This window comes from Pleurodeles waltl, chromosome 10, assembly GCF_031143425.1.
Source record: "Pleurodeles waltl isolate 20211129_DDA chromosome 10, aPleWal1.hap1.20221129, whole genome shotgun sequence".
Taxonomy (NCBI): Eukaryota; Metazoa; Chordata; class Amphibia; order Caudata; family Salamandridae; genus Pleurodeles; species Pleurodeles waltl.
The window spans coordinates 1026981256-1027004738 of record NC_090449.1 but is presented as its reverse complement, the minus strand read 5'-3'; the positions used below and the strand labels follow the sequence as shown (position 1 = coordinate 1027004738).

At 48.4% G+C, this 23483-nt stretch overlaps 1 protein-coding gene across 1 annotated transcript in view; it reads right to left on the bottom strand.

The window, feature by feature from the left end:
- TOPAZ1 (testis and ovary specific TOPAZ 1) overlaps positions 1 to 23483 on the bottom strand; it is a 1339900-nt gene that overhangs the window by 107569 nt on the left and 1208848 nt on the right. Inside the window, exon 18 of the mRNA XM_069211977.1 lies at positions 18294 to 18497. Coding sequence (XP_069068078.1) covers positions 18294 to 18497 — 204 coding nt within the window. The remainder of the gene's footprint in view (positions 1 to 18293; positions 18498 to 23483) is intronic.

The window sequence follows — 23483 nt, the reverse complement described above, 5'->3', positions numbered from 1 at the left end:
GGCTGGCTGCCCTCAGGTTGAGGAGGGGGCTGGCTGCCCTCAGGTTGAGGAGGGGGCTGGCTGCCCGCTGGTTTACGGATGCTGCCCCTTGGCCTCTGGTTCCGGATGCTGCCCCTTGGCCTCTGGTTCCGGATGCTGCCCCTTGGCCTCTGGTTCCGGATGCTGCCCCTTGGCCTCCGGTTCCGGATGCTGCCCCTTGGCCTCCGGTTCCGGATGCTGCCCCTTGGCCTCCGGTTCCGGATGCTGCCCCTTGGCCTCCGGTTCCGGATGCTGCCCCTTGGCCTCCGGTTCCGGATGCTGCCCCTTGGCCTCCGGTTCCGGATGCTGCCCCTTGGCCTCCGGTTCCGGATGCTGCTCCTTGGCCTCCGGTTCCAGATGCTGCTCCTTGGCCTCCGGTTCCAGATGCTGCTCCTTGGCCTCCGGTTCCAGATGCTGCTCCTTGGCCTCCGGTTCCAGATGCTGCTCCTTGGCCACTATATTGTGGTCCTCCTTATCCAGGGATTTCTGAGGGGCCTCCTTGGCCTTGGATGTCTGGGGGGCCTTCTGGGCCTTTGATGTCTGGGGGGCCTCCTTGGCCTTGGATTTCTGAGGGGCCTTCGAGGCCTTTGATTTCTGGGGCGGCCTTCTTGGCCCTTGAATTTTGGGGGGCCTCCTTGGGCAGGGACTTAGTTGGGGCCTCCTTGGCCCTGGGTTTGCCAGTCTGTTTTGGAGGCGGCAACACTTTAGCCCTCTTGGGGGGGGTGGGGGGTAGCGCGAGTGCTCATGTTGAAGGTGTCTGGATTTTCTCTCATGTCCCCCTTAGTGGCAGCTAGAGACTTTGGGGATGGAGTTGTGCCGGACTGGGTGCTTGAGGTCCCGCCTGGGGTGGTGTGACCTTCCTCTTACGGACAAGGAGGGGGGGGAAGGGGAGGGAAGAGGTCAAGACGGGCAAGGAAAAGCTTCTTAGGGATAATGGGGCAGGATGTGGGAGGAGCGATGGGAGTGGAGGCAGGGGTAGTGGTTGTAGGAGGAGGTGTGCTGGACTTCAATACAGATGCATGGACAGTGTGCGTGTGAGGTGGATGGCTGTGGAGGGTCTGAGTGCGAGCGTGTGTGTGTTACTGGAGGGGGGCATACACGGTGGGAGAGGACAAACATGACGTGTATGTATGTATGTTGTGGTGGTGGTGTCTGCAAGTGAGGTGGGTGTGCTGCATGTGGTGGTGGTGACTGCTCATGTGGTGTGTGGGGTGCATGGGTGCTGTTGTGGTGACTGTGGGCAAGGCTGTGCAGGTGACAGGATCTGGCACTATTGATGCAGTGCATGCAGGTGTGAGTGAGGATGTGACTGAGGTAGGAGGAGGGGAAGACAGTGGAGACAGTGGATGATGTGTGTGCATCTGTCTGTTGGCTGTGTGAGTGCTTATAAACTGAAGTGCTGCTTGTGTTTGTTTGTGTGAGTCTTGAGTGTTTTTTTGGGTGTATGCTGTCTGAATGTGTGCGTGGGATGGGCTGGGGGTGAGGAGACTGGGACTGGGTAGTGGTACTTGGAGGGGGATGGATGTAACAGGGACACTGGTTGCCGTCAGTGAAGAGGCCAGAGCCTTAAACGATCTCTGAGGGCCTGAGGTGCCTGGGGCAAAGGAGATGCCCACCCTCCTGGTTGAGCAGGCACAGGGCAACTCGGTGGGGGGCTACTGGGAGGGTGGTGCTGGTTCGGGCGTGGCGGTAGAACCTGTAACTGGGGTGGTCCCAGAGGAGTCGGAGGACGAATCAGTCAGTGGTGTCCCCTCCTGTCCTCGCCGTGGTGCTCCCCTCGCCCTCTGTCCCACTGGTCCCCTCAGCGTCAGTGGACTCTGCCTCCTGGGTCCCGTGGGCTGCAGCTCCCTCACTCGCTGGTGCCCCTGCTCCTTCGCCAGATGTTGCTTATGCACACATGGATAGGATGACAAAAGGAGAAAATGGGGGAAGAGAGAGAAAGGGAGCACAGGTTCAATATCAGCACCAACAGCACAGACGGCAGACACATCACCGTCACACACTGAAACTGCAAATGTGCAATATGGACCACACTGGCATACCACTGGCTAAGTACCACAGCAGGTAGGAGCCAAACACTGCCAGATACACGCTAACTGGAACCAGCTTAGTCCTGCCTGACATGGGAAGCCACCTACCTAGTTATCTAATACATGCTTTACACTATATTATCCTGAGCTGGACCACGCAGCTATAACTGAACTGGAATATTGGGGCATCCACTGACTAGTACCCTGCACCCAAATCCCATGCCAGGCAACAAAGATGGTTGACATACACACTGTACTCAGCCCTTTGTGGCTGCTGTGATGCCCTCAAGCACCCATCCAGCTCTGGGTAGGCCGCCGCCATTATGCAGGCCATCAGAGGGGTCAGGTTCCCTTCCTCACTGGGAGGCCGTCCCCAGCTGGGGCTCCGCGGTCTTCTGGGCCCATTGTCTCAGGTCCTCCCACCGTTTCCTGCAGTGGGTGCCCCACCTGCCACAGACCGCCAGGGTTCGCACGTCCTTGGTGATGGCACGCCATAATCACTTCTTCTGATGGGCACTGACCTGCATAGGAAACACAGAAGGTGGTACACCATGAACCTGAAAATCCAGCCTGTCACACATATGGCCCACAAAAAGCATTTCCCCTAAGCATTTCCCCTCATCAGGCACATGTGTGACCCGTATCCCTGCACTGACGCTGCCACCAGCCATGCCCCCCAACTGACACACTGCCAGCACACACATCTCCATGCAGTCATGTAGCATGCAACATACCCATGGTGTACTCACCTTTTGGTCTGGAGGCCTACACAACTGGCTATACTGGGGTAGGACCCTGTCCAAGGGGCACTCCAAAGCCTCCGACATGAAGGCTAGGGCCCTTTCCCCTGTAGCACAAGCCATGGCAGGTTCCAGACCCAGGTCACAGCAGCACACACAGTGGAGATGTCGTTCTGTGGAAAGTTAGGAACCAAGTGAAGTGTTAGAAAGGAAATGGCGGTCATGTTCGCGGCGGTGTACACCGTCACTGTTGATCATCATTGGTTCCCATACTCCATAGAGGGCCATGTTAGCCAATGAGGAATTGCACAGCGGTGCGTACGGTGTTCCGCCATGACTCCAGTGGTGTGAGGTCACTTCCACCTGTCCCTGTATAAAGGACAGGTGGGTGCCATTTTCTAATGCTGGTACACATGTACATATTAATAAGTGCGTCATTGTAGTCGAATGTACTCACCTTCAGAGTTCCAGTGTCCAACATACAAACATGCTCTGTGTACACTGCTGTACTGTGTTCATGGTTCCTGTTGACACTCCTTTTCTACATTTGGGCCCTTTAGGTACCAACCACTGTGGAGGAGAAGGAGGAGGCAAGCACCCGTGTACAGACCCCTTGTGGACTTGGCTACACTGGAGGACCGGCACATCATACTCACCTATCGCCGGAACAGGGCCACAATCAATGAGCTGTGTGCACAATTGGAGCCTGGTCTGCGACCTGCTATCCGTAGCACCACAGCAATCCCCCCTCTTGTGCAGGTACTCTCAGTGCGCCACTTCCTGACAAAAGGCTCTTTCCAGGTGACAAGTGGGCTTGGATACAGGAATGTCATAGCCAATGTTCTCTTTTGTGCTTGAAAAGGTTTTTTCTGCCTTGCTCAAACACATGTGCAGCTATATTGTATTCCCCTCGGTAGATGAGTTACCCACGGTGAAGGCTTTATTCAATACAATAGGATAAATACCTCATGTTATTGGGGCCATCAATGGGACCCATATTGCCTTAGTCCCCCCCCCCCCCCAGGGCCAATGAACAAGTGTACAGGAATTAGAAGAGTTTCCACTCATTCAATGTCCAGATGGTGTGCCTGGCTGACAAGTACATCTCCCACGTCACTGCTAAGTATCCAGGGTCAGTGCATGATGCCTTTATCCTGAGGAATAGCAGTGTCCCACAGCTGATGGCACCACTACAAAGGGACAGCGTGTGGCTAATAGGTGAGCCTCTGTCCCCACCCAATGCTTGTGAGTGTATGCCTTCAGGAGTCATGGCCCATGCCATTGTGCTGGGCTAATGTGTGTCCCTTACTTCTTGCAGGTGATTCTGGCTACCCAAACCTGTCCTGGCCCATGACCCGTTAGGAATCAGACAACAGGGGCTGAAAATAGGTACAATGACGCCCATGGGCATACCAGGAGGATTGTAAAAAGGTCCTTCGGTCTTCTGAAGGCTAGGTTCAGATGCCTCCATCTGACAGATGGATCCCTATGCTACTCTCCTGAGACGGTATGCAGAATCATTGTTGTTTGCTGCATGTTGCACTATTTGGCCCTCAGACGGCATGTGAACTATCTGCAGGAGGAGGGGGTGACAATGCAGCTGTGGCAGCAGTGAACACTGAGGACAGTAAGGAGGAGGAAGAGGAGGATGTGGACAACAGGTCACATTTGATCCAGGAGTACTTCCAATGACATTCAGGTAAGACTGTTGAATTAAGCAATACTACATTTTAGTGTTGTACTGTGTGACTGCAGCATGGTGCCAGTCATTCTCTTTGCATCCCACCTGACTGTCACCTATATCTTCCCTTATTGCAGATGTTGGTGTTGTTCCAACAGTGTACTGCTGTTATGTGTACAGACTGCTAAGACACATTTGTTGGATAGGTTAACATGTTACTGGAAATTTACACAGGATCATGCAGCTCATTACAGTTCTAAATATTGTACATTACCTGTAGATAAAACACTATTACGCAAGTTGTCCCCAAGGGTGTTTATTGAAACTTGTTCTACAATGGGAAGTACCATGGAGTAGGGTGATGGTTTAAAACAGTCCAGGGTAGTGGTCCAGTCTGTTTGTAGCACATGTCCAGTGGCCAAGGGGCCATAGGAAGGGGAGCAATGGCAGTTCAAAGTGGACAAGGTGACACAGTGGAACACAAGGAGGACATTCAGGAGGGCCTAATTTCCTGGTGATGGACTTGGCAAGTGTCTCTGGTGCTTCTCTGGGTTGCAGGGAACGTTTGTGCGGTGGTTCACCTTCTGCAGGGGGAGGTGTGCTGGTGGCCTGTGGGTCCTGTGGCAGGGCCTCCTGTCCACTAGCTGCAGCAGATGTGGAGGACTGGTAAGTAAACTGGCTAGTGGAAGGGGCCTGCTGGTGTGATGTGTACTACCTCATGATGTTGGCCTTATCACCCAGCACCCCTGCTATAGAGACCATGGTGGTGTTCAGGGCCTGCAATTCTTTCTTGATCTCCTGGTGGTGTTCCTCCTGCAGCCGCTAGTTCTCCTGCATGATGTCTATCACCTGATTCATCTTGTCCTGGGATTGTTGGTAAGCCCCCAGGACATTAGTGAGTGCCTCCTGGACAGTCTGTTCCCTGGGCCTGTCCTCCCCCTGGCGCACAGCTGTCCTTAGAGTGTCCCTGGCCCCCCTGAACGGTGCGCCCACTGCCACTGACCCCAGGACCCTCATTGTCTTGCCTGTGAGGTGTGGTCTGGGGTCCATGTACAGGTGGGCAAACTGCTGATTCACATGTCCTGGAGACACAGGTCTGGGGACATTGGGTAGCTGCTGTGGTGTTGGTTACTGAGGGGGGTGGGGGCTCTGTGGCAGAGTGGGTGTGGGCTGGAGTATCTGACTGACCAATGGTCCCTGATGGGCCAGGGAGTTCATCCTGAACTCCAGAATTGCTGTCATCATTGGGGGCATCTTCTGGTGGGGGACTGGGTAGCTGCGGCACCTCCTCGCCACTGAGATTGGATGGAGCACCTGTGGGGATGTAAGTGGTGTATTATGCTAAATGTCTGTGACATATTCTGCATTCTAGCTTCCCCTATTTTGTTGCTGTTGCCCTGCCACCTTTGTTTGTGTATGGTGATATTTTGTGGGATTGTTAGTTCTCCATGCAGTGTATGCCTTGGTGGTGGGTGTACATGCAGGGATGGAAGGGATGTGCATGCTGTGGGTATGGCATGCAGGGCTTGGCATTTAGGTTAGCTAATTGTGGTGGTGCACTGTGTGGGATAGAGTCGAGTGATGGGTTTCAGGATGAGGGGTGGTGGTGGTGGCATGCAGGTATTGGGAGGGGTGGGGGAGATAGGTAGTAAAATTGACTCACCAGTGTCCAGTCCTCCGGCAAGTCCCTCAGGATGCAGGATTGCCAAGACTTGCTCCTCCCATGCTGTGGGGGAGGAGGTGGGGTTCCACCGCCAGTCCTCTGGATGGTAAGCTGGAGCCTTGCTGCTATGGAACATACCTTCCCCCCCAGGTCGTTCCACCTCTTTCCTGATGTCGTCCCTTGTTCGTGGATGCTGTCCCACAGCGTTCACCCAGTCCACGATTCTCCGCCATAGCGCCATTTTCCTGGCAATAGATATCTGCTGGATCTGTGCTCCAAACAGCTGTGGCTCTACCCTATTTCTTCCAACATGATCCGCAACTCTTCATCAGTGAAATGGGGGTGCATTTGTGGGGACATGGGTGTTGTGTGGTGTGTGTTGTGCAGAGTTTTGTGTGTCTAGTTGTCTCTGATTTGCGTGGCTAGCTATTGTGGTCTTCGTGTTAGCAAAGGATTGTGAGTGATGTGGGTGTGTGTTTTATAGTGCTGTTGGTGGGTGTGTGGGGTGTGTGTAATTGTGTCAGGTGTGGGTTTTTTGGACTGGCCAATGTTGCCTTATTTGGTCTTTGGGTGGCCTTATCTGATGCAGCGGTGTTCACTGCCAATGGTTTACCATAGTTGAATGTCTGATGTGGTGATTGGTGGGTCATTATCTGGAGGGCACAGTGATGGTGGCATAACAGTATGGGTGGTAGTACGACAGTTTATCACGTTCAGTAGGTCTGGCGGATTTGTGGTTGAGGCGGTTTTCTGTCGAATTTGTATGTCTGTGTCATGTGTGCAGACGGATGTCTGCTTCCGCGGCGGTATGCTGGCCACAGTCAGCACAGCGGTATTCATTATTTACTGCCAAGGTCATAATGAGGGCCATAGTTCTTAATGAACCTCCTATAGTACCCTGTCAGGCATAGGAAGGCTCTGATTTGGGCCTCAGTGGTAGGGGCAGTCCAATCCAGAATTGTCTAGATTTTGCACTAAAGTGGTTGGTTCTGGCCTGTCGTCATTGCAATTGGTTCCTGCAGATGCAGGTGAGTGACTTGCGGATGCAGGGCAGTGACTCCTTCACTCCAAGGGAGATCCCTTCTAACTTCTTGTTCAGGCTGAAGACTCACCGCTCTCAGAGGATGCATAGCCGGGGAAACGTTGCTGGAAGGAGCTGGAGAAACAATGTTGCAGAGCCGAGTAGTCGCCGGAGTTGCAGATTGTCGGTTCCTCAAGGGTCCAGTTGCAGTCCCAGTGGCCAGAATATGAAGTAAACATTGAAAAAGGCTTCTGCTGGAATCTTTCACCTCGAATCTGGGTTCCCACCCAAGAGGGAGATCCAAAATAGCCCAGGAAGGGGGATTGGTCACCTAGCAGGGTGACCACCTATCAGGAGGGGGCTGTGATGTCACCTGCCTGACCTGGCCACTCAGATGCTCCCAGGGGCCTCTGCACATCTTGGTTTCAATATGGCAGAACCAAGTGACCACCTGGAGGAACTCTGGGCACCACCCCTGGGGTGTTGATGGACAGGGGAGTGGTCCCAGGATAAGTTACTTAGCTGTAAATCCTAGTTATCTTCCAGGGGTATCCTCATCAAAGTCATAAACAATACACCCGCCTTCCCGGACGTGATTTTTAGAAGTGCAGCACTACTCATTTGTCTCTTCTATGTCTCCTTGTCACCGGGGAAAAAGAGTACACTGACCTAACTGTGAACCAACTGTCACTTCACTCTCACCCCTGAGGCATGCTGGGATACTGGAGGTGCTCAGGGTCTTAAAGGCACAGTGCCAGTTTTTTGATTCTGCTGTGTTAACCTGCATGCAGCCTATTGGCTAATAATGCTCTTTTATTTTCAATGTAGTTTTTTCTGTTTTATTGTAGATCTCTTAATCTTTCTATGCCTTATACTTGGATTACAGAAAGTTTTGTACCTTTTAATTGAAGGTTTTATTTAAAAAACAAAAAAAATAAGAAAACTAAAAAAATAAAGCATTTTTTGCCGGTTTTCTCAACATAGACTGCATTACTGTTTACACATGTATATATTATATTGGCATTGAAAGTCTCTACTAGAGTAATACTTTTCATATGTTTCACATATAAATGCATGTGTATTTGTATGTGCTCCAGGGTCCCCACACATGGGCGGGAATATTCAGTGTTTCTGACTGATGAGGATCCCCTGGAAGAGGTCGTGCAAATAGTTACGAAAACAGATTTTTGAGGTAGGCTTGCCTTACTTGAGCATCCGCTCTAGCATCAGAATCTAGGCAATAGTGTTTAGTGAATGTTTGTACTGATTGCTTTGCGTATTTCTGGAATGTAAACATTAAGTAGCAGGACAGCAGTGGCTGCTTTACCTCTAGTAGAATGCATTTAAGGTTTAGCTATAAAGTACTAGTTACTTACCTTCGGTAACGCTATATCTGGTAGAGACATATTCTAGTTGCAGATTCCTTACCTTACCTTTGAATTTCCCCAAGCGTCAGACTGGGTCTGGAGATTTTTCTTTGAGCCGTACCTCTGCGCTCCGTCAGGTGGCGTCGGTCGACTCTGACACCGTCACCGTGGTGACGTTGCGGTCGTATATAGGCACCACCCCGGCGCACCCTCATCAGTTTCTTTTCATGACTTTCCACGGCAGTAGCGCGGAGCCATGAAAAACACAGAGTGGTGCGTCAGAACTAGGGCCCAAAGGGAAGTTCCTGTCCATAGAAATCAGTTCGCAGTGCAGGGAGGATGGGCAGGTCCGTAAGGAATCTGTGTTTTAGAACCACAACATTCAAGATTTGAGGTAAGTACATAAAATGCAAGGTACTTCACACAGGTAAGTACACAACTTTGATTTAAAACAGTAGTACACACAGTTTTGGTTAAAATGGAAATAAGCTATTTTAAAAGTGGACACTGCAAAAATCAACAGTTCCTGGGGGAGGTAAGTTTGGTTGGGTTTCTCAGGTAAGTAAAGCACTTACACAGTCAGTCTCCTGGGCATAGACAGCCCACCGTTGGGGGTTCAAGGCAACCCCAAAGCCACAACACCAACAACACAGGGTCGGTCAGGTGCATAGGTCAAAGGAGGGTGCAATACACATAGGTGCCTATGAAGAACAGGGGGTCCTAGTCTGCTTACAAGTACCTGCGTCCTCTGGGAGCAGACTAGGGTTTTTTTGTAGAGCAATGGGCGACCGGGGGGGGGGGGACACACAAGCCCACAAAACACACCCTTAGCGGCACAGGGGCAGCCGGGTGCAGTAGGCAAAGTAGGCATTGGGTTTGCTATACAAAGCAATGGAGGGACCTGGGTGTCATTTAGGCGATGCAGGCAGGGCACAGGGGGGCTTCTTGGGCCAGCCACCGACTGAGCAAAGATGAGGGCTGTCTGCTGATCACCCCTGCACCGGTAGTTGATTCCTCTCGGGCCTGGGGGCTGCGGGTGCAGTGCTTCTTCCAGGGGTCGGGTTCTTTGTTACCAGGCAGTCGCGGTCATGGGGAGCCTCTGGATTCTCTCTGCAGACATCACTGTGGGGGTGTAGGGAGGTCGTCTTAGGATGGACACATCTTGGGAGTCGCCTGGGGGTCTTCGCTGCAGTGTTGGTTTTTCTGGACACAGGCCAGGGGCGTCGGGTGCAGAGTGTTGGGAACTCACGCTTCAGGAGTGAGGTGGGAGCCCCTTTAAAGATGGCTTCTTCTTGGTTGTTTTGGACGGAGCCATTGTCCACAGGAGTTTCTTGATCCTGGATGCATCACTGTTGCAGGTTATTTGAATCTGGAGACAGGCCGGTAGGGCTGGGGCCAAAGCAGTTGTCGTCTCCTCTGCGGGGTTTTCAGGTGAGCAGTCCTCCTTCTTGTTAGGTCGTCAGGAAACTGATTTCCTGGGTTCAGGGTCACCCCTAAATACTAAATTTAGGGGTGTGTTAGGGATGGAGGAGAGTAGTCAATAGCTACTGTCTCAGAGGGTGGCTACACCCTCCTTGTGCCTCCTCCCTTTGGGGAGGTGGGGGAAACCCTATTGCTATTGGGCTAAATCCTCCAAAACAAGATGGAGGATTTTCTAAGGAGGGGGTCACTTCAACTCTGGTCACCTTAGGGGTGGACCTGGCTTGGGGGTGACTCCTGCAAATTTTTCTCATTATCTCCTCCAGACTTGCTGCCAAAAGTGGGGGCTGTGTCCGGAGGGCAGGCATCTCCACTAGCTGGAGTGCCCTGGGGTGTTGTAATACCAGGCTTGAGTCTTTGAGGCTCACCGCCAGGTGTTACAGTTCCTGCAGGGGGTGTGTAAGGCACCTCCACCCAGTACAGGCTTTGTTCCTGGTCACAGAGTGCACAAAGGCATTCACCCCATGTGGCCAGAAACTCACCTCTAAGTGGCAGGCTGGCACAGACCAGTCAGTCCTGCACTGAAGGATTGGGTAAAATACAGGGGGCATCTCTAAGAGGCCCTCTGTAGGCATTTTTTTAAATAAATCCAACACTGGCATTAGCGTGGGTTTATTATTCTAAGAAGTTTGAAACCAACCTTCCCAGTATTCAGTGTAGCCATTATGGAACTGTGGAGATGTTTTGACAAACTCCCAGACCATATACTTAATATGGCCACACTGTACGTATAATGTCTAAGAATGGACCTAGACACTGTAGGGGCATATTGCTCATGCAGATATGCCCTCTCCTGTGGTATAGTGCACCCTGCCTTAGGGTTTTAAGGCCTGCTAGATGGATGACGTACCTATGCCACAGGCAGTATTTTGTGTGCATGGTATCTCCCCACCAACACACAATCTGCAATGGCAGTGTGCATGTGTAAGGTGAGGGGTCACTTAGGGCAGAAAAACACATGCTGTAGCCCTTAGGGACCTTCCCTGGTCACAGGGCCCTTGGTACCACTGGTACCTTTTACAAGGGACTTATCTGTGTGCCAGGGGTGTGCCAATTGTGGAAACAATGGTACATTTTGAGTGAAAGAACACTGGTGCTAGGGCCTGGTTAGCAGGGTCCCAGCACACTCTCAAGTAAAGTCAGCATCAATATCAGGCAAAAAAGTGGGGGTAACTGTAACAAGGGCCATTTTCCTACAGATAGTGGTTGAGTTTTTCAAGGATTTAGTTTGTCTAGAAGTCTTACCTGATGAGACTGATACCACCAATGATACTCTTTTGATGGCTTCTGAGGCGGCTGAATTCTTCTTCTGAATTGATCTATTAGGCTAGCAGTGGTATACTACCTTTTGTGTTGTTGAGAGGCGGAGCGGTTGGTAGGATAATTAACAGAAAATTGATAAAATATTATTTGGTATCCATGAGCAAGGCTGAAAGCATGCGTAACAGGTAGTAAGTTGCTCAAAGAACGCACCAGTGCAAAAGTGAGCAGAAATTAAAAGTGAACAAAATTGACTGGGTGAAAGTGAAGTTTAGTAGGCACACAATCAAGGTATCAAGGTTTGTGTTACTTTTCCTCAGCCCATCAGGGTGGTTGAGTCAAAGATGTTGTGGTGTTGTTCAATGACATTGGAGTGTGTAATAAGGACAGTCTATCAATCATTTTTAATGGGATCAGGCATGGGGTGTGTGAATGACTGTGGAAAATTGGAATCTAGTGTGAAGTAGGCAAAGTGAAAGTGAGGAATGGTGGTCCAAAGCTTTCTAGCATTGAATGAAGGGGTAAGTGATAGGTTTTTCTTTTACTTTTTGTGTGTGACTCCTTGGTAGAGTGGATAAGCATTTGCTGCTGCCCCACAGATCTTGACAGTTGTACAGAACAACAGTAAATACTTCATTACTCATAAAACATGCCATAGTCTTTTCAGAGCACTATTGATCACATCTACAAAAGGATTAGAATCTAGATACCAGTTATCACAAGCAAAATCAGAAAGATAAGCAGTGGCAAAGCCAATGGGTCTCATCTTTAAAATGCTAGTGCTGAGCTACTAGCTTTGCCAAAGTTTGCGAAGCATTGTTTGAAAAAAAGCAAAAGAAAAAAAGTCAAAATATTGTAGAAAAAGAAAACATTTTATGGCTTCTCAAAACTACACACAGAATTCAATGTTTCCAATCTTTATAAAAGGCAAGTGTTATTTTGGAAATAATTTACACTCAGGAAAAGAAACTCTGAACAGAAATTCTAAAGAATAATAAAGTGTCAGAATGTAAAGGGAACCACCTTCCAAGGCGTAATTTACTTTCCACAGAAGTCAGCCACGTCCTCCCCTGTTGTAGCCGAGGGAACATATTTATAAGTCTCCAGGAGAAGTGTCATGCTCTGAACACGCCAAGTACAGCAGATGGTCATCCCCCAATGCCATAAAGGTCTTTGTGTGATAAAGCTTCTGCTTTTAAACTGAAGAATACATTTTATAAAGCAAAAACAAAGCTTAAAAACCGTTTCAGCCATTCTCCAGCAAAAATATCCCCGTTTATATCCTTTTGCATACAAGCAGGCCATGGTGACGAGCAACACAGTGAAGGAGAAATCAGGATATGTGAAATATAGATAGAAAACTCATTGTAGGAAAATGGCTCCATGTTGCAGTTACCCCCCACTTTGTGCCTGATATTGATGCTGACTTCAATCAATCATTTGTTAAGTGCGCTACTCACCCGGCAGGGTCTCAAGGTGCGGGGGATGCTACTGCTCAAATAGCCATGTTTTGAGACGCTTCCTGAAGGTCAGAAGGTCCTGGGTCAGACGTAGGTTGACAGGGAGGGAGTTCCAGGTCTTGGCGGCGAGGTGGGAGAAGGATCTGCCATTAGTTGTGGTACGGTGGATGCGGGGGACGGTGGCGAGGGTGAGGTTGGCAGAGTGGAGCTGGTGTGTCGGGACGTGGACATTGAGACGGTTGTTGAGGTAGGCAGGGCCGGCGTCATGGAGAGCCTTGTGAGCGTGGATCAGGAGTTTGAAGATGATCCTTTGTTGAAGAGGAGCCACTGGAGGTCTCTGAGGTGGGCTGAGATATGTTTGTAGCGAGGGAGGTTGAGGATGAGTCGTGCTGAGGCGTTCTGAATCCGCTGAAGTTTTCTCTTGAGCTTGGCTGTTGTTCCCGCGTAGAGTGCGTTGCCGTAGTCCAGTCTACTGCTGACGAGGGCGTGGGTGACTGTTCTTCTTGTTTCAATGGGGATCCATCTGAAGGTCTTGCGAAGCATGCAGAGGGTGTTGAAGCATGAGGATGAGATGGCGTTGACTTGCTGGGTCATATTGAGCGGTGAGTGCAGTATGAAGCCGAGGTTGCGTGCATGGGTGGTGGGAGCTAGAGCGGCTCCTAGAGTGGCAGGCCACCAGGTGTCGTCCCATGCTGATTTGTTGGAGCCGAAGATAACGATCTCAGTCTTATCAGAGTTCAGTTTGAGGCGGCTTGCCTCCATCCAGTTGGCAATGGCTTGAAGTCCGTTGTGCAGGCTGGTCTTGGCGGTGGCGGGGCTCTTCGTGAGAGAGGGGATCAGTTGTTTGTCATCCACGTAGGAGACGATGTTAAGGCTGTGGGATCGGACGATGTTTGCGAGCGGTGCCATGTAGACATTGAAAAGGGTGGGGCTGAGAGAGGATCCTTGTGGTACTCCGCAGATGGTCTTGGTAGCTTTTGACAGGAACGGAGGGAGGTGGACTCTGAGTTCTGACGGACAGGAAGGATGTGATCCAGTCCAGGGCCTTGTGGCGGATTCCAGCATTGTGGAGGCGTTTGCGAAGTATGTGGTGGCAGATGGTGTCGAAAGCTGCCAAGAGGTCAAGGAGGATGAGGGCCACGGTTTCACCTTTGTCGAGCAAGATCCTGATGTCATCGGTAGCAGTGATGAGAGCGGTCTCGGTGCTGTGGTTCTTGTGGAAGCCGGATTGGGAGATGTCGAGCAGGCTGTTGCCTTCCAGGAAGCGTGATAGTTGGCTGTTGACTATCTTCTCGATGACCTTCGCTGGGAAGGGGAGTAGGGAGATGGGTCGGTAATTTTTGAGGTCTTCAGGGTTGGCCTTGGGTTTTTTAAAGCAGGGCGTTGACTTCGGCGTGTTTCCAGCTCTCCGGGAAGGTGGCAATCTCGAAGGAGCTGTTGATGATGGTGCGGATTTGGGGGGCGATGATTTGACTGGCTTTATTGAAGACATGGCGAGGGCAGGGGTCAGCGAGAGATCCGGAGGAGATGGGTAGGCGGAGCAGGACTCGGGGTTGGTGAAATTCTTTGATGATGCTGAAGAGCTCCTTGCTGTTGTGTGCGTTGTTGTTGATTCGTTCTTTGTAGAATGATCTTTTGGTGGTCCAGATGAGCTGGTGATGCTTGCGGATGGCAGTCTTAAGGGTGGCCTGGTTGCTCTCTGTTTGTTCTTGGCACCAGATCTTCTCGGTTTTCTGGCACTCTCGCTTGGAGACCTGGAGGTTGGCGGTGAACCAGGGGGCTTTCTTGATGGTGCGGGTGTTGGCTGATTTCCTAAGTGGGGTGAGGGTGTTGGCGCAGTCGTCTAGCGATTGTTTGAGGTTCGGGCGGCAGTATTAGGGTCGCTGGTGTTGGGGCGTGGGCAAGGGTTGAGATCAGATGGTCCTTTGAGATCTTGTTCCAGCTGCAGTGAGGGATCCGTTGCTGGTGGTGGTGAGCGGTGGGTTTCTGGAAGGAGAAGTAACTTGACTGAGAAGTATGCTGGGACCCTGCTAACCAGGCCCCAGCACCAGTGTTCTTTCACTTAAAATGTACACCCCTGGCACACAGTTAACTCCCTTCTAAAAGGTACCAGTGGTACCAAGGAAGTCCTCTGAGGGCTGCAGTATGTGTTGTGCCACCCTTAGGGACCCCTCACCTAACACATGCACACTGCCATTGCAGATTGTGTGTGTTGGTGGGGAGAAAAAGGCAAAGTCGACTTGGCATCCCCCTCAAGGTGCCATGCACACAAAATACTGCCTGTGGCATAGGTAAGTCACCCCTCTAGAAGGCCTTACAGCCCTAAGGCAGGGTGCACTATACCACAGATGAGGGCATACATAACTGCATGAGCAATATGCCCCTACAGTGTCTAAGTCTATTCTTAGACATTGTAAGTACAGTGTGGCCATATTAAGTATATGGTCTGGGAGTTTGTCAAAAACAAACTCCACAGCTCCATAATGGCTACAAAGAATACTGGGAAGTTTGGTATCAAACTTCTCAGAATAATAAACCCACACTGATGCCAGTGTTGGATTTATTACAAAATGCACACAGAGGGCATCTTAGAAGATGCCCCCTGTATTTTACGCAATTCTTCAATGCAGGACTGACTGGTCTGTGCCAGCCTGCCACTGAGACGAGTTTCTGCCCTCCTGGGGTGAGAGCCTTTGTGCTCTCTGAGGACAGAAACAAAAGCATGTACTGGGTGGAGGTGCCTATCACCTCCCCCTGCAGGAACTGTAGCACCTGGCGGTGAGCCTCAAAGGCTCATGCCTTTTGTTATAGCACCCCAGGTCATCCCAGCTAGTGGAGATGCCCGTCCCTCCGGCCACTGCCCCCACTTTTTGGCGGCAAGGCTGGAGGAGATCATTAAAAAAACAAGGAGTTGTCACCCACCAGTCAGGAATGCTCCTAAGGTGCCCTGAGCAGAGGTGACCCCTGCGCCTTTAGAAATTCTCCATCTTGAGATTGGAGGATTCCCCCAATAGGATTAGGGATGTGCCCCCCTCCCCTCAGAGAGGAGGCTCAAAGAGGGTGTAGCTACCCTCCAGGACAGTAGCCATTGGCTACTGCCCTCCTGACCTAAACACACCCCTGAATCTAGTATTTAGGGGCGACCCAGAACCCAGGAAATCAGATTCCTGCAACCTACACAAAGAAGGACTGCTGACCTGAAAGCCCTGCAGAAACGAAGGAGACGACAACTGCTTTGGCCCCAGCCCTACCGGCCTGCCTCCAGACTCAAAGAACCTGCACAGAGACGCATCGGACAGCGACCAGCAATCTCTGAAGCCTCAGCGGTCTGCCCTGAACCCGAAGGACCAAGAAACTCCCAAGAACAGCGGCACTGTTCAAAAATAGCAACAACTTTGCAACTTTATATCAACTTTAAAAGAACTCCCTCTTCCCGCCGGAAGCGTGAGGCTTCACACACTGCATCCGAAGCCCCCGGCTCGAGCTCCAGAGAACTAACACCGCAGAGAGGATTCCCAGGTGACTGCAATTACGTGAGTAACCTGAGATGACCCCCCTGCGCCCCCACAGTGACGCATGCAGAGAAGATCCAGGGGTTCCCCCTGACCGCGACTGCCTGGAACAAAGAACCTGACGCCTGGACCAAGCACTGCACCCGCAGCCCCCAGGACCAAAAGGAACCCAACTCCAGTGCAGGAGTGACCACCAGGCGACCCTCTGCCTAGCCCAGTCGGTGGCTGGCCCGAGAAGCCCCCCTGTAAACTCCCTGCACTGCTAGCGTGACCCCCGGGTCCCTCCACTGACTTCTATTGAAAACCCGACGCCTGCTAAGCACACTGCACCCAGCCGCCCCTGTGCCGCTGAGGGTGTGTTTTATGTGCCTGTTTGTGTCCCCCCCCAGTGCTCTACAAAACCCCCCTGGTCTGCCCTCCGAAGACGCAGGTACTTTCCTGTTGGCAGACTGGAACCGGAGCACCCCTGTTCTCCATAGGGGCCTATGTGTTTTGGGCCCTCCTATGACCACTGCATCTGACCGGCCCTGTGTTGCTGGTGCAGTAACTTTGGGGTTGCCTTGAACCCCCCCAACGGTGGGCTGCCTATGCCTAAGAATCTGAACTTGTAAATGTCTTACTTACCTGATAAAACTAACCAATACTTACCTCCCCTAGGAACTGTTGATTTTTGCAGTGCCAACTTTTAAAATAGCTAATTGCCATTTTAACTAAAACTGTGTATGTTACTGCTCTAATTCAAAGTTCCTTACTTATCTGTGTGGAGTACCTTGCATTTTATGTATTTACTTCAAATCTTGAATCTCGGCGTTCTAAAATAAATTAAGAAAAGATAGTTTTCTATATAAAAACTATTGGCCTGGAGTTAAGCCTTTGAGTGTGTGTTCCTCATTTATTGCCTGTGTGTGTACAACAAATGCTTAACACTACCCTCTGATAAGCCTACTGCTCAACCACACTACCCCAAAATAGAGCATTAGAATTATCCAATTGTGCCACTATCTTACCTACAGTATAAGGGGAACACTATCACTTACTTTGAGGTAGTATATACAGAGCCAACTTCCTACACTCATACTCTCAGGAAGAAAAAATCAGTTCTCTAAATGTGGGCAGTGGACGGATAGAAGCCAGACAATCAAAAGGATCGTAAAGAGATTTTGCTCCTGGGATGGGCAAATAGAAGAAAGGAAGGCAAGCCATCAAATAGGAAGCAGGCAATTGAGAGTGACAATAAAGCGAACCCATGGTAAACAACTGACGGGCTATAGGCCACTGTAGGCCTTATTCACAAACTGCACTGTGCAGTATATTTTGTAGTGCTACAGTAGACCTACAAATCTTACTGCAAAGCGCTATTCACAAATTGAAAATTTGCAGAAATGTACACTTTTGTAGTAAGTCCCTAACTCCACTATTTTTTATGAAAGGGTGCTGTACTATCAGTGGTTGACCATGTGAATTACTGGACGTAATATAAGAGTAAAAGTTACTAGAAAAGTGCAGTTTGTGAATAACAAACAATAGTAAACTTACTCAAAAGTGTAAGGTACCTTTGTGAATTGGGCCCTGTAAGTTTACAATAGGTCTTTCGCAACCAGACGTCCTGCACGGTCTAGTAGGATCAATCTTACTAGTACGATTTTCACAGAGAAGAGTGACTGTCGTTTTCTGTATGTGTCTATGACCGTCTGTTGAAGTAGACCTTTTACTTTTAGCACAATTTACCAGGACGAAATTTTGTTCAGTAAACATATGTGTCGGGAAGTTCCTGTAACATAAGTACTAGGGAAATATTTTTAAGAGTATAAAAGAATTAAGAATAGTCATCAAACTATTCTGAATGCAACACAACTCACTTCCCAGAATAGGTGGTTATCACTTATGATTAAAACTTTGATATTAAGTCTGCTGTCCTTTTTATTATTTGAACCAATGACGTTAGATAAAACAATATATTGCAAACAACTGACCTATCTTCGTTTTCAGGAGGGTTAACATTTCCAAGAAAGATCCCCATTTAGAAGATTGTCTTTACCAAGTTTCTTTCTAAAGAACTTACATTTGTAGTGCGCCCTTGCCTTCAGCCATAGACAGCTCCTTCCTGATGTAGTGATCAATGCCCTTAGTAAAGGAAAGTTAACAGGAACATTCTTTGAAGCCATGAAATCGACCACATTGGAGGATAAGCCAAGACTCTGGTTCTCCACACAGGACTCCAGTAATTTGTTAAAGAGAATGCTGTACTGTGTGACATCAAGAGCATCTGAAATGGAAGCAAGTTTAGATTTCTTCAAATGGTGGTTCTGGAAATAGTGGCATTATCCCATTCTTTTGATTGTTACATTATAAAGACAGAAGACAGACCAGTCTGAAAATTACTTGTTCAGTGTCTTATGGTGAACTATTTTGCCAAGTTTTCAAGCCACTAGGAATAATTTATATTTGTTATATTTGTTGTTTTGAGAACCCACAAGTTTGATTTTGTAAAAGACATCTCAATTGAAGACTCTCCCCCCCTCCCCCCATAATTAAAACTAGCAACTACAAGTGTGAAAAAGAGTTTACAACTGTAATGTCATGAGCAAAATGGCACACAAAATGACTTAAAACATAAGATGAATTAACACATACTCGCACACAAGTACAATAAGATACATTTGGAAAAACAGGTCATCAATAGGGACTTAAACTTTTTCTGTCTCCCAAGATCTCTGGTGTTGGATTCCTACAACAGCAGGAATAGCTTATTTCCTTCACATACTGTACTTTGTGCTAGTTTTCATTTCTCAAGTAGTCTTAGATGTGTAGTGTGAATGTTATTTTTTAAACTATTTAGATTAGCCTTACATCGAACAGACTGTTTTAGTGGTGGTTTAAAAAAAAAAGGTTAAAGCAGAGAATTGTGTGCAACATGCTTTTCAAGCCTCGATTTCCATTTCATGATGAAGGAAGGTGGACCATGTGTCCACAGTGAATTTCGTGCTTGGTAAAACAGCATGCTGTAAGCAAGATATTTTGAGTAGTTTCTTATGTGTCTTGGGTTCTCAGTGGAAGGCAACCCCATTTGCACACCTAGGATGTGAGGTGTTGCAGATCTGGCTTGTAAATGGAAGGGCATTTTTTCTTGGTCACAGGTATTCAACAAACAACTGCACGTCATAATTTCCCCTTTGAAACAGTCCCTGCGTAAACAGGAGGCTCAATAAATTCATCCCAAGCATTTCCCCAACATGGTCGGTGATGTGTAGGTAGTGCCAAGTTGGACAAAATCCTTCTTACACATTCCACTTTCACAAATACAGAACAGATAAGCTAAGAGCAGGTAAAACTGAAAAAGGGCTTATTATCAGAAACCCCGGGGCATTGTGCAGTTGGCCATCTTAAAATAATCATAATACTAAAGACATACAATTAGAAATTGACACAGACATTTGTGAAAAACTGGTTTTAAAATGGATGGGGATGCAAGCAATTAGGAGTGTAAAAATTTATTTTCTTGCACATTAAGATTCAATCGTATTTTTATTAGTAACAACAAGTGTTAGACATGTCATCTCATAACTAAGCAAAATATCACAGTTCCTCTTAAGGCACAATGCAGAACAGACTCTCAAAACTGATTTAAATCTCTTCAGCATTTTCTTATTTTTTATATTGAGAGTCTATAAACAATAACTCTAGAGTGATGATATGAGAGTTAAGCACATGTGATGCAATGAGAATCAAACAATTCAAGGAAACCATGTAAACCAGATAACATCTAAAACTAAAACCTGGGAGTCCGCCTCTCTTTATGAGAGAGGGCCCACTCCAGTTTGCTTCATTGACCATGAATACTAAAAACTGCTCTAAAAGTCATCATCTATTTGATTTCACTTCTTCCAGGAAGGATTTTTTGTCCAGACATACCACATTGACTCTACTAGAGTATTAATGCACTGCTGTTATCTTTAGTTCACTTAGTTTTCCCTCCATGCCCACTAATGTCTACTTCCTAATAAGAGTCTTAGAGCTGGGATCAGGACACAAAGTTACCACTTTTCTGCACACATCAAAGTGAGTAATGTAATCTTTTTATTTCAGTGACCTCAACCTCACCAGAACAGTACCTCTCCAGAACAACCTGCACTTTGGGTCACTGCTGGACAACTGAAAAGTACAAGCACCTCAGATTGACCACATAGTTTCTGACCTCCTTCCAAATTTCCAACCTTCATCATTTGAGCTTTTACTGAAGAAGTGGCCCCTAGGCCATACACCTCTGACCTCCTGTGGACATCTTCCAATGCCTCAATTTTAGCCTTCATCATCAAAATACTTTCAGACCTTGTTAAAAGTTCTCTAGTTTGGTTCATGGAGGAATCCTCAGAAGCTTTATTTCTCTCAAGGGCTTCCACTCTGACCTTCACTTCAGTCTGCAGCCTGGGACTATTTCAGACTGATAACAATACCAAAAGAATCCTCTAATCAACCATAAACTGCTCTGACAACCAGTTCACTATTAGCCATTCCAGCATTCATATAGCTGTAAAGTGCCCTGAGAAATTTGGATAACACTTGTACTCCACCAGCGTAGTCCTGGTCTTCCCTCAGGTCAGCCTCCTAAGAAACTTCCTTTGCTCACTTGTCCCATTTCTGTGATATTAATGGTAATGTCTGATTCACCTTTTCTGTATCAGCAATCATGATCTCCATCAACAAATACAGCAGTACCTCGCCTTGCTCTTGTCTGCCCAAACCAGGAGAGCTAGGCACCAGCTAGCGGGTCTCTGTGAGTGGAGGCCTGGTCTAAGAGCAGGCACCACAAACTCCCATGGTTACTTTTTTGCTCTTCCAATGCGCGGCACAGTACGAGCACAGAAAGACCATAATGATACCTTTTCATTGCATTAATCATTAAATGATGGTCCTCTTTGTAACATGCTAATTGATTTAGCAAACTATGAATACCTACCGATGTTACATCAAGTAACAGTAGGTCATCAGTGCAATTTAGGTGAGCAAAGTCCATTAGCTATATCTTTACTTACCAAATCGGCATAGGGTTGTGGACAGAAACTTGGTAGACCAATCGGTTTCTTTAGATGAAATTAGAATGACCTTTGGTGTGAATGTAGGGGGCTTAGAGAATCACAGAGCCACTATAAAACATATTGAAAGACTCTAATGTGCAAAGGACTTGTTGGTTATTTATGCAACTAGCCTGTTATGATTGGATTCAAGTCTGACATTGTTATGGAATACTTTACTGGTTGAAGACAAGTTTTTCCGTAGTTAAGGCTCATCAGCCTGGTATAGCTTGGTACCAGTGACAGTGTGCAAAGGACTCACGTCTGGGCATTCTTGTTCCACTCAGGGCGACACACTGAAGAATACAAAAAAGTAAATGATGGAATACTTGAATTAATCTCAGCCATAGATTACTACTCTGGGCCACATCGCAGTCCACTGTAAATTTATCGTCATGGCTGATGAGCCCTAATTAGGGTGAAACCAGTCCTGGGTTGTTTGTGTTCAGGTTCAGGGAGGACCTCGCCCGGCAGTTCGGGGTAAGGGTCATGACTGATTTGCAAATGGCAGGGTCTACCCTGAGGTGGCATGGTGTGCAAAGTAACATTAGACTGGGATGCTGCGCAACTAAATATCAGTGGCTGAGATTAATTCAAGCATTCCATCCACCACTTCTTTGTATACTTTAGTGTGCTGCACTAGCTCTCTTGCACAAAGGGGAAGCTGGTGATGCACTCGGACATCAAAAAAATGTATGTTTCTCCTGATTACTCTTCCTAATGAGATCCAAAGTCTACTGTGGGATTGGTGCATCGTTGCTCTGCAGGTAGTTCCAGAGGTGCACTCTACCAACAACAGCAGCTAGAGCACAGGGCTGCAGAGGTGACAGTTCCAGAAGCATGAGGCAGAGCTTTTGGAGGTCAGGTGCTGGAAACGGTTTTAGGCAGAATGCACATAATAGAATATTGCAGCACTGCAGCATTACCTGCCCAAGCAAATGTACAAAAAAGAGAATGGTATAAGAATCAGCACAAACTGATTAAAAGACTATATATGTTTTAGACCTGCAGACAGAACTTATGAGTGCAATAGAAGTCGTATCTGATTTACACAGATGTACAAGTTACTTACCTTCGCTAACAATATATCTGATAGAGACATATTCTAGTTGCAGATTCATTACCTTTGAATTCCCCCAGGCGTCAGTCTGGATCAGGAGATTATTCTTCAAGAAGTACCTCTGCGTGCCGTCAGGTGTCGTTGGTCGACTCCGCAGGCCTAGTGTTCGCTGTGATGATGCCACAGTTGTATATATAGGCGCCAACCCGGAGCGCTGACGCCAAGTTTCTTTTAACAAGTTTCCACGCCAGAAGCGCAGAGCCACGAAGAACACAGTGGTGCGCCAAAACTATGGCCTTTAAAGGGAAGTTCCTGTCCCTAGAAATCAGTTCGAGGAGGATGGGGTGGCTGGTAAGGATTCTGCAACTAGAATATGTCTCTACCAGCTATATCATTACTGAAGGTAAGTAACTTGTACATCTGATAGAGACTTCTAGTTGCAGATTCCATACCGTTGAATAGATAACCAAGCAATACCATCCCCAGTGGTGGGCTGCAAACCAAGATCACACCAAGAAGTCCAACAGGACCGAACGGTCAAATTAGCCATCCCTGCAGACCTGACTGTCCAGGTAGTGGTGTTTGGTAAAAGTGTGCAGAGATGCCCATGCTGCTGCCTGACAGATGTCCAGAACTGAAACGCCCAGTACTAGTGCTGTGGTAGCAGCAGTAGCTCTGGTGGAGTGGGCACGCAAACCTTCAGGAGGTTGCTTCTTAGCCAGAGCGTAGCACATTTTGATGCATAAGAGCACCTATCTTGAAATGGTCCTCTTCTGCACTGCCTTCCCCTTCTTTGCACCCACATATCCCACAAAGAGTTGATCTGCCACCCAGTAGCCTTTGGTACGATCATGGTAGAATGCCAAGGCTCTTTTTGGGTACAGATGGTGGAGTCTCTCTTCTTCATGTGAGGGATGTGGGGGTGCATAAAAAGTAGGCAAAGTGATGGACTAACCGACATGGAAGCGTGTCACTACTTTAGGAAGAACACAAGCCCTTGTGCGAAGTACCACTATGTCCGGGTGTATTGTCAGGAAAGCTGATTTAGATGAGCGAGCCTGGAGCTCACTCACTCTGCGGGCAGAGTTAACGGCAACTAATAAGACAGTTTTGATGGTTA